At 40.4% G+C, this 13,184-nt stretch overlaps 1 protein-coding gene and 1 long non-coding RNA gene across 3 annotated transcripts in view; one reads left to right on the forward strand and one right to left on the reverse strand.

The window, feature by feature from the left end:
- Nucleotides 1-5,439, forward strand: part of LOC123758468 (QRFP-like peptide receptor) — a 62,417-nt gene extending 56,978 nt beyond the window's left edge. The window contains exons 7-10 of one of the 2 annotated variants that reach the window (XM_069322570.1): nt 438-516; nt 763-926; nt 1,472-1,612; nt 2,493-5,439. In XM_069322570.1, coding sequence (XP_069178671.1) covers nt 438-516; nt 763-926; nt 1,472-1,612; nt 2,493-2,550 — 442 coding nt within the window. In that variant the 3' untranslated portion in view covers nt 2,551-5,439. The remainder of the gene's footprint in view (nt 1-437; nt 517-762; nt 927-1,471; nt 1,613-2,492) is intronic. The other variant, XM_069322572.1, reaches the window with a different exon arrangement.
- A 4,008-nt stretch (nt 5,440-9,447) lies between these two features.
- LOC138363429 (uncharacterized) lies at nt 9,448-11,893 on the reverse strand. The gene is made up of 2 exons (XR_011228074.1): nt 11,768-11,893; nt 9,448-11,519 (listed from the first exon to the last, which is right to left on the reverse strand). It is a non-coding gene; the product is annotated as an uncharacterized lncRNA (long non-coding RNA).
- Nucleotides 11,894-13,184: the final 1,291 nt, after the last annotated feature.

Consider the following 13,184-nt stretch of genomic DNA (forward strand, 5'->3'; position numbering starts at 1 on the left):
ACTTCGTGACCTTAAAGTTGCAACATCTCGTCAATATATTTCCTCATTGGTCACAAAAGAAGGATTTTGACAAGACAGTTCAAGTCGATGGTGATGCGGTTTGCAAAGCTGGCAATTATCGTCTTGCAAATCGTATTGCATGTGTTTGTATGGTCGTATGTTTGTATGGTCGTGTGTTTGTATGGTCGTATGTTTGTATGGTCGTATGTTTGTATGGTCGTATGGTCGTAAGTCTCATGTGCTGACACATCTCTCACACACCACAGATTGTAAAAAAGATTAAATCGTGCATATATATATATATATATATATATATATATATATATATATATATATATATATATATATATATATATATATATATATATATATTGTCTTAATAATCCCTGTGGGATATGGTTGGTAGTGCTGAGCACGTCTTAACGTCCCCCTTACAGTTCCGCCTTGGAGACTCACCCACTTAATTCCATCAGGGTGACGAGCAGGAGCCGAGACGATGATCGAGACGTACGACAGGTGAGTAGAAGCACGTCATAGTCCTAGAGAATATTAGACTTTTGATTCGTCAAAAAAAATCACTCGAAATCGGCTAGAAAGTTGATTGACCAGACCACAAACTAGAAGGTGAAGGGACGACGACGTTTCAGTCCGTCCTGGATCATTCTCAAGTGGTCGGCTAGAAAATTTGTATTTAAGTGGGTGGAAGTTATTGAGTGTCTTATTTCCGTCTTTCTGTCTGTCTGGTGATGCGGTGCGGGGCAGATCGTAACGATGCTGTTGGTGGTGGTGGTGTTGTTCATCATGTGCTGGGCCCCCATGCTCGTTACCAACGTGCTGAGGGCGTGGGGCGTCCTGCCTACCTACGACCCCAGGCCCTTCTACAAGCATCTCTACAACGCTGTTCACCTCCTCGCCTACTTCAACAGGTCATAAACACACACACCCGTTGGATATATATATATATATATATATATATATATATATATATATATATATATATATATATATATATATATAAAATATATATGTGTACATACAAAAGAATGGGGGTGGTAGGAGAAGATAATATTAGTGTTCAGTGAGAAACCACAAGGTCTCCTCTGAATACTTTTTATTTTCTTCTCCGAGGCTATGGGTCCCCACATTGGCACCAGAGGTGGTACCCTCACAAACTTTTATATATATATATATATATATATATATATATATATATATATATATATATATATATATATATATAATATATACATACAAAATTTTACTTTTTAATATTCTGGTTAAAGGCGATTTAGGAGTATAGTTATTGTTGCTTCTTGTTTAAAACTTGTATGATTATTTTGTTTATATATCATCTAGGAGTATGATGTTTTGTAATATTTTTGTATGATATTAAGGAGGATTACTCACCTGCCCCATTCACCTTTCCAACCACTCACTCACTCACTCACTCACTCACTCACTCTCCCAACAGCTGCATCAACCCTATCGTGTATGGTTTCCTCTCAAAGAACTTCCGAGAGAGCTTCTACCTGGCGCTATGTCCGTGTGTCCGCGCCCGTCGGCCACCCGCCAGGCAAATGTCCCTCTCACACACGCGAACCACATCAGTCGGGTGAGTGTGTTGGGTGGGGGGGGGGAGTGGGAGGGTGTGGTAGCCTAGGAGGCGTGTGGGGGTGGAGAGAGGGAGAGAGGGGGGGGAGAGAGAGGGAGAGAGAGAGAGAGAGAGAGAGAGAGAGAGAGAGAGAGAGAGAGAGAGAGAGAGAGAGAGAGAGAGAGAGAGAGAGAGGGCAGACATATAAAATACTTAGGGGGGATTGACAGAGTTTAAATAGATAAAATGTTCACAATTAATACAGAAGAACAAGGGGGCATGAGTGAAAGCTTGAAACTCATTCGTAGAGATGTTAGAAAGTTTTCATTTAGCGTGAGAGTAGTGAGAAAATGAACTAAAGGAGCAGATTGTGGAAGTAAACTATATTCATAATTTTAAAACTAGATATGATAAGGAATAGGTCAGGAGTCACTGCTTTAAACAACCCCCCCCCCCCCCCGCCAGAGAGGCGGGGTACAAGAGCTAATGCTCGATCCTGCAGACACAAATAGGTGAGTACACACACACACAGACCTTGCGGCTGAGTGGACAGTGCTCGGGATTCGTAGTGTAAGGGCCTGGGTTCAATTCCCGGCTGAGGCAGACACAAGTAAGCAGAGTTTCTTTCATCTGATCTCCCTGTTCACCGATAAGTAAATAGGTATTGGAAGTTAAACAGCTCCTACGGGCTGCACCCTGGGGATGTGTGTTTATGTTAGAGTGAAATATATGAAATAAATACAATAGAAAAAATACGTCTGGAGTCAGAACGTTAGACAACCGACGGTTAGAAAGGCGGGGTCCAAGAGCTAACAGCTCGATCCACCAGGCAAAAATTGTAAATACAAATAGTAAACACACACATAGTATCTATTGACTAAATCTTTACTTCTGCTTTCAGGTTCAAGGAGAGTTTCCGGTTGAGTGTCCGATACAGTAACCGGGCCACCAATGTATAAGTGTCCGATACATTAACCGGGCCACCAATGTATAAGTGTCCGATACAGTAACCGGGCCACCAATATATGTGTGCAATATAGTAACTGGGCCGCCAATGTATAAGTGTTCAATACAGTAACTGGCCAACAAATGTGTTAGTGTCTAATACAGCAACTGGGCCACAAATGTATAAGTGTCCAATACAGAAACTAGACCACAAATGTATTAGTGTCCAATAAAGCAACTAGGCCACAAATGTATAAGTGGCCAATACGGCAACTTTGCCTCAAATGTGTTAGTGTCCAATACAGTAACTCGGCCACAAATGTATAAGTGTTCAATATGGCAACTGGGCCTCAAATGTATTAGTGTCCAATACTGCAACTGGGCCACTAATGTATTTAGTGTCGAACTCTCCACTGGCACAACCAACTTGTGAATGTCCAGCCACCGAACTAAACAATAAACATAAAATATTTGAACCTCAACTGATCAACCCAACATCAGTGTCCTATCCCCCCCCCCAATGTGACAACCCACTTCTGAATGCCCAAACAATCAACCAAACACCCAATGTCTGAGTATCTGACCACCCAACTGAACTTTCCAACAGAAATGTCCTATCCCTACCAACCATACAACCAACATCTAAAAATCCGAATTCCCAACAGCACAATCAACATCTGAAAATTCGAACTCCCAACTGAACAATGTCTGAAAATCCGAACTCCCAACAACACAGTCAACGTCAGAAAATCCGAACTCCCTACAGCACAAGCAACGTCTGAAAATCCGAACTCCCAACTGAACAAACAGCATCCGAATGTCTGACTCTCCAGCAAACACAAGCAACTTCTAACTGTTCGTACTGTGTACCATGGTTGATGCAGTAGTCATTATATACATCCACTGTAACTCACTGGCTCTAGTACAGTATTTACTATATAGGTGTGTGCATATTGTGCATGGGAGAGAATTTAATATGTACCAGAGAATGTGAGGTAGTAGAGAATGCAATTAAAGGAAAAAGGTAAAGTAATTAGGAGGGGGAAGTGGTGAAGCAGTATGATTATATAGCACTTGGAAGGGCTGTGAGAACAGAGGTGGAGGAGGGGTGCCCTAAACATCTGGGGCCAGATTCACGAAACAGTTACGCAAGCACTTACGAACCTGTACATCTTTTCTCAATCTTTGGCTGCTTTGTTTACAATTATTAAACAGTTAATGAACTCTGAAGCACCAGAAGGCTGTTTATAACAATAACAACAGTTGATTGGCAAGTTTTCAAGCTTGTAAACTGTTTAATAAATGTATCCAAAGCCGTCAAAGATTGAGGAAAGATGTACACGTTCGTAAATGCTTGCGTAACTGCTTCGTGAATCTGGCCCCCTGGACCATTCGGGGCGCTTGATTTCACAGAGGGCCCTGCCAGGCACTTAGCGAGGTCCTCGCTAGAGTACGTAACTCTACCCTTACATATGGATGTAATTCATTTCAAGTAGTTCTTATTACCTTTAATAATGTAATAATCATAGTCACCTATCACAGAACGACCCAATATTATTCACTAGAAATAGTCGACACAGGTATTTCAGTAAATGTCAGTGAATGTAAGTTGACCAGACCACACACACACTAGAAGGTGAAGGGACGACGACGTTTCGGCCCGTCCTGGACCATTCTCAAGTCGATTGTGAATGTACTCTAATGTTCGTACTGTTGCCCAGAAGTACTAGTAAAGTATATTTTCATCTCATTAACTTTTTACCTTTTCATCCATACCCCAGAGAACACGTGACTTTTCCCCTGTGGACTCCCACAGGGGAAGTAAAACACTTCCTATTTGTTTTACTCACAGATTTGTAGAACTATTCATTTTAATCAATTCAAAATATATCTCCCCCCTTCATTAACATAATCTCTCAATTGTTTATCGCATCTTTAGGATACTTCACGATAGATGTATGAGACGAGGTAATTATTAGGAGAAAACGCTAAGCTAGTATGGTTATATAGCACTTGTAAGGGCTCATAAGAGTAAGGAATAGGGATATGAGGACAAGAAGTAAGTTCAAGCTCCATATCTTCATCGCCCAGCTCCTTGTACCCATATCCCAGCTTCTTGTACACATATCCCAGCTTCTTGTACCCATATCCCAGCTTCTTGTACCCATATCCCAGCTCCTTGTACCCATATCCCAGCTCCTTGTACCCAACTTCCAACTTCTTGTACCCATATCCCAGCTCCTTGTACCCATATACCAGCTTCTTGTCCTAATATGCCAGCTCCTTGTCCTCATATTCCTTCTCAATACTGCATTGTCATACTAACTTAGCACCTGCTCCTTTTCGCCATAAAGTCACAAGCTTTCGTAAGATAACCCACAGGAACCCATTTGAACTCAATACTTCCCACCTCTCCCAATCGTATATCTTGAGCTGTCTTGTTTGAGACGGTGGCATGAGGGCCTGTGTGTGTCTCTGGTGGTACTGAGAAAGACATTCTCTTATAAACATTGCCCAAGTGGTGCTCCACGCGTCTTAAATTAGCGCAGTTTATCTAAGGTTTTGGGCTCGGTGCTCTTAAAGCAGACATTCCATAATGTTATTAAAAACATTTCTTATAGTTTCTGTGCAAATCGTGGCGATAAAATGTATTATTTTATAATACTGTATATTGAAAGAATTAATGTATAATAGAGTAGGATTTAAATAGGTGTATACGTTAGTATTTTGTGATGAATGTATATTAAATGTATCTTTAAGATTTTGTAAATATATTTTTCACTTAAATGTAAAATGTAAGGTATTTATTCAACTCAGAATACAACTTGAACAGTTTTATAACTAGATAGTAGTAAGGGTTAGAAAATATTTCTTACAGGTTTAAAAAAAAGCACATAACTGTATTTGTAATTGTCAATTGCCTCCCTGGAAGCTCCCTGGTTTAGCATACGGGCTCACCATAGCCCGTGCTACTTGAAACTTTTTGTTCCAAGTAGCGAACCTATAACAACAACAACAACAACTCCCTGGTGCTCGTGGGGGAGGGGGGATGTTGTTTCCCAACCAAAAAGCCAGCAGGCTTCCCAGTATAAACTCCAGGTATCAAGTTAAAAATATAAGGTCATTGGAAAAACAAGAGCTAATCGACATACCTATGAACCTAACATAAGTGGCATTTAATACTAAGAGATCTCACCCTATCCTAACATGGATGATATATGCACCGTGAATATCACATTAATGTGATGGTAGGTACCATGAAGAATCTCAGAGTGCATCTGGTACCAAAAGGGGTTCGAATCCCCCCCTTCATGGATGATATGTATTTGTGCATTGGTGTGTATTCTCCTGTATTAAGAGGGAGGGGGGGAGCTTAGCTCCTGGCTCCCGCCTCGTAAATTAGCACTTGCCTGGATACACATGTTCCCTGAAAGCCCTTGTGTCTGCGCTGTATCAGGAGGCTGCTGCCACCACCGCCACCAGCCACGATCTTCACTACACACATCCGGGTGTTGAGATACTCTCGACGGTCCGGGGTTCCCCAGGGTCCACCCAGAACACCGCGGGATTCTATATGGCCTGTCGCCGCTTCTGAGGCCGACAGGGAAACTGGTGATAACCTGCAGTGTCTTCTTGGAGGTTATTGTGTTGGTTGATGTTCAGCCGTGTTCTGGCACACGCACGCACGCACGCGCACACACACACACACACACACACACACACACACACACACACACACACACACACACACACACACACACACACACACACACACACACACACACACACACACACACACACACACACACACACACACACAAGCACACACACACACACACACACAAGCACAAGACGAAGCTGAAAAAGGTTCAGAGGTATGCCACTAGACTAGTTCCAGAACTAAGAGGCATGAGTTACAAGGAAAGGCTGCGGGAAATTCTATATGGCTTGCCGCCGCTTCTGGACACCTTATGACACTGGAGCCAGATTCACGAAGCAGTTACGCAAGTACTTACGAACGTGTACATCTTTCCTCAATCTTTGACGGCTTTGGTTACATTTATTAAACAGTTTATAAGCGTGAAAACTTCCCAATCAACTGTTGTTATTGTTATAAACAGCCTCCAGGTGCTTCGGAGCTCATTAACTGTTTAATAATTGTAAACAAAGCCGTCAAATATTGCGGAAAGATGTACACGTTCGTAAGTACTTGCGTAACTGCTTCGTGAATCTGGCCCCTGGAAGACAGAAGAGTAAGGGGAGACATGATCTCTACCTACAAAATCCTCAGGGGAATTGACAGGGTAGACAAGGATAACAATTCAACACTGGTGGTACGCGAACAAGGGGACACAGGTGGAATCTGAGTACCCACATGAGCTACAGGGGACGTTAGAAAAAACTTTTTCAGTGTTAGAGTAGTTAACAAATGACATTAGGCAGTGATATGGTGGAGGCTGACTCCATACACAGTTTCAAATGTAGATATGATAGAGCCCAGTAGGCTCAGGAATCTGTACACCAGTTGATTGACGGTTGAGAGGCGGGACCAAAGAGCCAAAGCTCAACCCTCGGAAGCACAAATAAATGAATACACACACACACACACACACGCACACCTATCTACTATCTATTTAAGCGGGGTCCAAAAGCTAACAGCTCGATTCTGCAGATACACATAATAAATACACACACACACGTGTACTCATCTACTTGTGCTTGTAGTGTGTGTGTGTGTGTGTGTGTGTGCGTGCGTATGTGTGTGTGTGTGTGTGTGTGTGTGTGTGTGTGTGTGTGTGTGTGTGTGTGTGTGTGTGTGTGTGTGTGTGTGTGTGTGTGTGTGTGTGTGTGTGTGTGTGTGTGTGCGCGTGCGTGCGCATGTGCAGTAAATCATAACACCTTATAAAACACCTGAGTGCTTTCGTGACCTTCAGCACATATTCAGAGACGAATTCGCCTCTTGAGTGTGTATTTGTGTATGTGTAGTATGTATACATATTGCAGCAGTGTAGATACATGTTGCATAGTCTGCATACATGTTGTAGTAGTCTGTATACATGTAGTAATCTGTATATATGTTGTAGTAGTCGCTATGCATATTGTAGCAGTCTGTATACATATCGTAGCAGCTCTATACATAATGTACCATGTCTGTATACATGTCGTAGCTGTATGTAGTATACATGTATTAGAATCATACAGTTACATATTTTCATGTATGTAAATAAATAAATATATATATATATATATATATATATATATATATATATATATATATATATATATATATATATATATATATATATATATATATATATATATATATATATATATATATATATCACTAGTGATTAAAATGTACGTTCTTGAGTGAGAGGGCGTGCAGAGCGGTTGGTTATTTGGTATAATTGTAAAGATAATTAATTATTATCAGTAATTATTACGTTATACCAAACAATTATTTGGTATAACAAGATAATGGGTAGTCTTGGAGTTAATACAGCGCATCGTTGTACAATAAAAGTATAGCATCTATTTAGTCAAACGTACAAAAATGAACGGTTACAGCCAACAATATTCACGTTTTGTATCGTTAACTTCGCAGAGGGCAGGAAAAAATATATATTCTAACCTCTAGTATAACACACATATGTTCTATATTCGGCCTAAGATAGCATATATATATATATTAAGCCTAGGATTGTATGCATAGATTAAATTAGGTTCTGTAGGCACTTTTCCATTTTATTAGAACATCATTTGGACTCATTCTATAACACAAAATATGAACTTATTTAGCCCATCAATTCATTTTTGAACGTTCAGCCAAACACTTGCTATAAGTACTATCATTCTAGGAGAATGGTTGTACTATTTCGTCACCCATGTACATAAATACTTCTTATGCCATCTATATAAATATTTATAAAACCATCAACATAAATATATATATATGCGGAAAATCCACAGAGAAATATGAAATGAGGTGAACGTTTCGGCTTTGTTAAAGCCTTTGTCAACACCAGACTGACTGGTTCAGTCTGGTGTGAGTCAGTCTGGTGTTGACAAAGGCTTTAACAAAGCCGAAACGTTCACCTCATTTCATATTTCTCTGTGGATTTTCCGCATAAAATGATCAGTGTTTTGTGATCGTCAATTGCATATATATATATATTCAGCCATCTGCACATATGGACCAGTTGGCACCTCTACAAAATGTGCAACATTAACAAATCAGAAATACAACATACAATGGACAACGCTTTAGATTGATGTATATCCTAGCGTCCCTTGGGTCGTGGAAAGTGTGTAGAAGCCTATCATTACGTCAATATAATAATAATAATATTTTATTCAGGTAAAAGTACATACATAGATGCAGAGTTACAAACATAATGTTGGATGTATAGATAGCGTTAGTACATACAATACCTAAAGCCACTAATACACATAGCGTTTCGGGCAAAACCAGCCCGAATGTGAAATATTAATGTGTATTTGCTTTTAATAATAGGTCGCATTTTTAAGATTGATCAATTCCGTTCAGAATAAGACCTGTTAGGTGAGAGGGAGGGTGGGTCGGTTGAACTCTGTGTCACAGCAAAGAATATTTAACAATCAATATTGCAAGGTGGCAAGATTATATAATTTACTGTGTTGAGCATATTTATTTTCCTGCCCAGTAGAATTCTTGGACCTGGAAGATTTTATCATCAAAGATAATTTATTAAACGGTAGTTATCTTGGGCAAAGTGGACCCCCTCTAATTGTTTTGCTACGGCTGATATGTAGAGCAATATGGACCTCCCTAGTCGCTGGCCAGCGTTTGTTCTGGCTACAGCAGATATCTAGAGCAGTGGTCTTCAACCTATTTTAATGTCGTCCACCCCTAGTGGTGATTAAGTAGAAAATTGCAATGTTTGTTATATTTGGTACGGTATCAGTAAATCAAACAAATAGTTATCCTTTAAAAAAAATATCAGTGGCTTGGCTGCTGTTGCACTTTGTCTGCTTTAAGGTTGAATCGAGGTATCAGACGATTTTCAAGTGCAATTCGCATGAGAGGATCCAAGTTCAGGATTGCATTCCTTTTCATTGTCTTCGCCAAAACTAAATTAGAGAACCCTTGCTCACACAAATATGATGTTGGGAACTGTACAAATATGGCTATTGTCTGCTCAGCTAGATCCTTGTACTCTGGAATATCAAGCAGGGTAACCCAGAAATCCATGGGATGGATAAATGTCTTGAAAACTGTTTTTTGTGAATAATCCGCTCCAAGCTTTAAGAGAGCATCACAATGATCAGTTCCTTCATCTGTGAAGGGATTAAACATCCACATGCTGGAGGTCAGCTGGTCATTCTCACTGTCTGGGAAATAAAAGTCAAGTTTTTTTTGCATTAAAGTAAGGTGTCTGATAACTACGTATGACATATGTACCTCCAGTGTCTGCTCTGTTGTCTGCATACCATGTTCCCAGCCACATTCTCTCATAAATGAGTCAAATAATTCAAAATCAGAAAAGCACCTCTTTTCTACATTGCTTTTCCATTTTTTCACCTTCAGTTTAAATGCATTTATTTCCCCCTATACTTATTAAAATATCCCCACCTTTGCCTTGCTGACTGATGTTTAGCTTGTTCAGATGATCGAAGACTGAAGCCGTGTAAGACAACTTTGCCCGCCAGAGCACATCCTGACAAGTAACTGCCATGGGGTTTGCTTCCTCAGTTAAAAAAAAACACAGAGCTGCTCTCTCAATACAAACACTCGATTAAGAACCTTACCCCGAGATAGCCAACGTCCTTCAGTATGAAGGAGGAGTTTTGTAAAATTAGCTTCCATATCCTTACACAACTCACGAAACATTCTATGCTTTTTTGCATGTGCACAGATATGATTAACCATTTTGACAACATCATCAAGTAGAAGCTCAAAGTCACTTTTCTCCTCAGCATTTCTAGTTTCATTCAGTCGCTTTGGCACTAACGCTTCCCTGTGAAACACGCAGTGAATTGCGATACAATTTTGTGAGACCGTTTGGATTTTCTTTACAACGCCATTGATTGCACCGACAATAGCTTTTGTACCATCAGTAGTAACAGACTTGCATTTTGACCAGTCAATGCCCTCTTCAATAATGAAATCATGACGTTTCTGAAAAATGTTGTGAGCTGTTGTTTCTACGCCCAGTTGGAGGCAGCACAAATAATGTTCAACAATGGTTTTCTCTTCTAAGTCTGGACACCGACAGTAGACAATCAGCTGTGCTTCTCCTCCTATGTCTGTGGTTTCATCCTGTTGAATGCCAAACGAAGAGGCTAGACGCAGTTTTTTAACAAGCTGTTCCTTCAGGTCATCTGCTAACATCACAGACCGACGACTTATTGTAGTATCAGACAACGGAATCTGCTTCCCTTTCTTCACTGCATCTTTCCCTCCATGTATAAGGCCAGCTGCTACTTCAAGACACGACAGTACAACATTTTCAAGTTCGGTGAATGACCTTTTTTTCTGAAGAACGATGTGTCATCTTAAGAGAAGTAAGAGTAAGTGCTTTCATGTCAGAGGGCTTAACTTGACTTATAAAGGTCGACTGTTGCTTCAAGTATGCTTTCAAAGTTGCCTAAAAAAATTGCTTTGATTTGTTTTCGTGTTCAGGGAGCTTCGTCTTTAAATGCCGTGCAAGTTTTGAAGGAACAACATGTTCATTACTGTATGTGGCATTACAAAAGAAGCCCTTGCCTGGTGGGAAGGGATATGAAGCCTCATGTACTGGCTGGAAGAATCCACATACACTGTGCTCATCATTCCACCGTTTTCGTCGCTTTTTATGTGATGAAGATGCATGGTTTTGGAAGCCTCATTTTCCTCTGTGATGCAGCTCCATCTTAATTTGAAACATCATCTTTTCTTGTTGCACCAACTGCAACAGGTTTTGCAGGCTCAGGATTGCCCTCTATTGAGCAATAATGTTGAAATCTGGAAAATAAATAAGGATGAGTTAGCTTTTTTTGTTATAATAACGCATATTAAATCAAATATAAAATCTGAAACCTAACTAATCAAAATGGGAACGACACAATACTAAGACAAAATAACTAATCAGAATTAATGTGGAAATAATACTTGATTTAAACATAATTTTGAAATATAATAACAACAATTAGCTCCCCTAGGACTATTAAATGCAACTTGTAATAATAAAAATAATAATACGTATTACTTACACAAAGGAGTCACAATAGGTGCAGGCTCACTGTCCAACGTGAAGTGAACAAGTGCAGTTACACTGCAGTAATAACTGATATACCAGTCACCACTTCCTGAGTCCACAGTTGACAGTGTTGCCAATACAGCCAATTGAGAGTGGGAACTCAGCCGCGTGATTCGTGACAGCCAATGGCGAGACAGTCCCCCGCGTGGATGTACTACCAGGGTCTTTGCGAGGTGGCAACCTCGATGTTACAATAGGTAAATATGTATTTTAAGAAATATAAGAAAGAGAGAGTGTCTTGTAAATTATACAGACACATGTAGGTGAGGATCTTGTCCACCTAGTAGTCCACCCCTCACTTAATCTCGTCCACTATAAGGTGGACTGTCCACCCAGGTTGAATAGCACTAATCTCGAGCAATATGGACCTCCCTAGTCGCTGGCCGTCGTTTGCTCTGGCTAGGGCAATATGGACCGCCCTAGTCGCTGGCCACCGTTTGCTTTGACTAGGGCAATATGGACCGCCCTAGTCGCTGGCCACCGTTTGCTTTGACTAGGGCAATATGGACCACCCTAGTTGCTGGCCAGCGTTTGCTCTGACTAGGGCAATATGGACCTCCCTAGTCGCTGGTCACCGTTTGCTCTGACTAGGGCAATATGGACCGCCCTAGTCGCTGGCTACCGTTTGCTCTGACTAGGGCAATATGGACCGCCCTAGTCGCTGGCCGTCGTTTGCTCTGACTAGGGCAATATGGACCACCCTAGTCGCTGGCCGTCGTTTGCTCTGACTAGGGCAATATGGACCACCCTAGTCGCTGGCCGTCGTTTGCTCTGACTAGGGTAATATGGACCTCCCTAGTCGCTGGCCAGTGTTTGTTCTGGCTACAGCAGATATCTAGAGCAATGTGGACCTCTATAGTCGCTGGCCAGCGTTTCTTCTGGCTACAGTAGTTATCCTTTTTTATCTTTATTTAAGAAAATACAATATAAATTACATATACATAAGTATCTAGGGCAATACGGGCCTTGCTAGTCGTTAGCCAGCGTTTGCTCTGGCCATCTAGTATTGCTGTATCATTATACAGTACAACAAAAATTGTTGAAAAACACAAATTTCCTATGAAGTTACATGTTTCAAATTTATGAATGTAAAATATATTTATATCTATTCGAATATAATGATATACATTGTTATATATATATAGTGTATTGCTGTGTATAGTACTTAATCCTTAATGAATGTATTATAGTAGAACTATTATGTATATAAACATTAAAAATATGTAAATAACTGTTCTTATATAAATATATGTAATACATATCTACATTATAAATAAAAAATGAAGACATACGGTTCACAGTTACTGGCCTTAACTCCTTAACAGCGACGTTGATGACATTCTCTCAAACACTGAAGGAGTCTGACGTTG

The sequence above is a fragment of the Procambarus clarkii genome, chromosome 11 (genome assembly GCF_040958095.1).
Source record: "Procambarus clarkii isolate CNS0578487 chromosome 11, FALCON_Pclarkii_2.0, whole genome shotgun sequence".
NCBI classification, from domain to species: domain Eukaryota; kingdom Metazoa; phylum Arthropoda; class Malacostraca; order Decapoda; family Cambaridae; genus Procambarus; species Procambarus clarkii.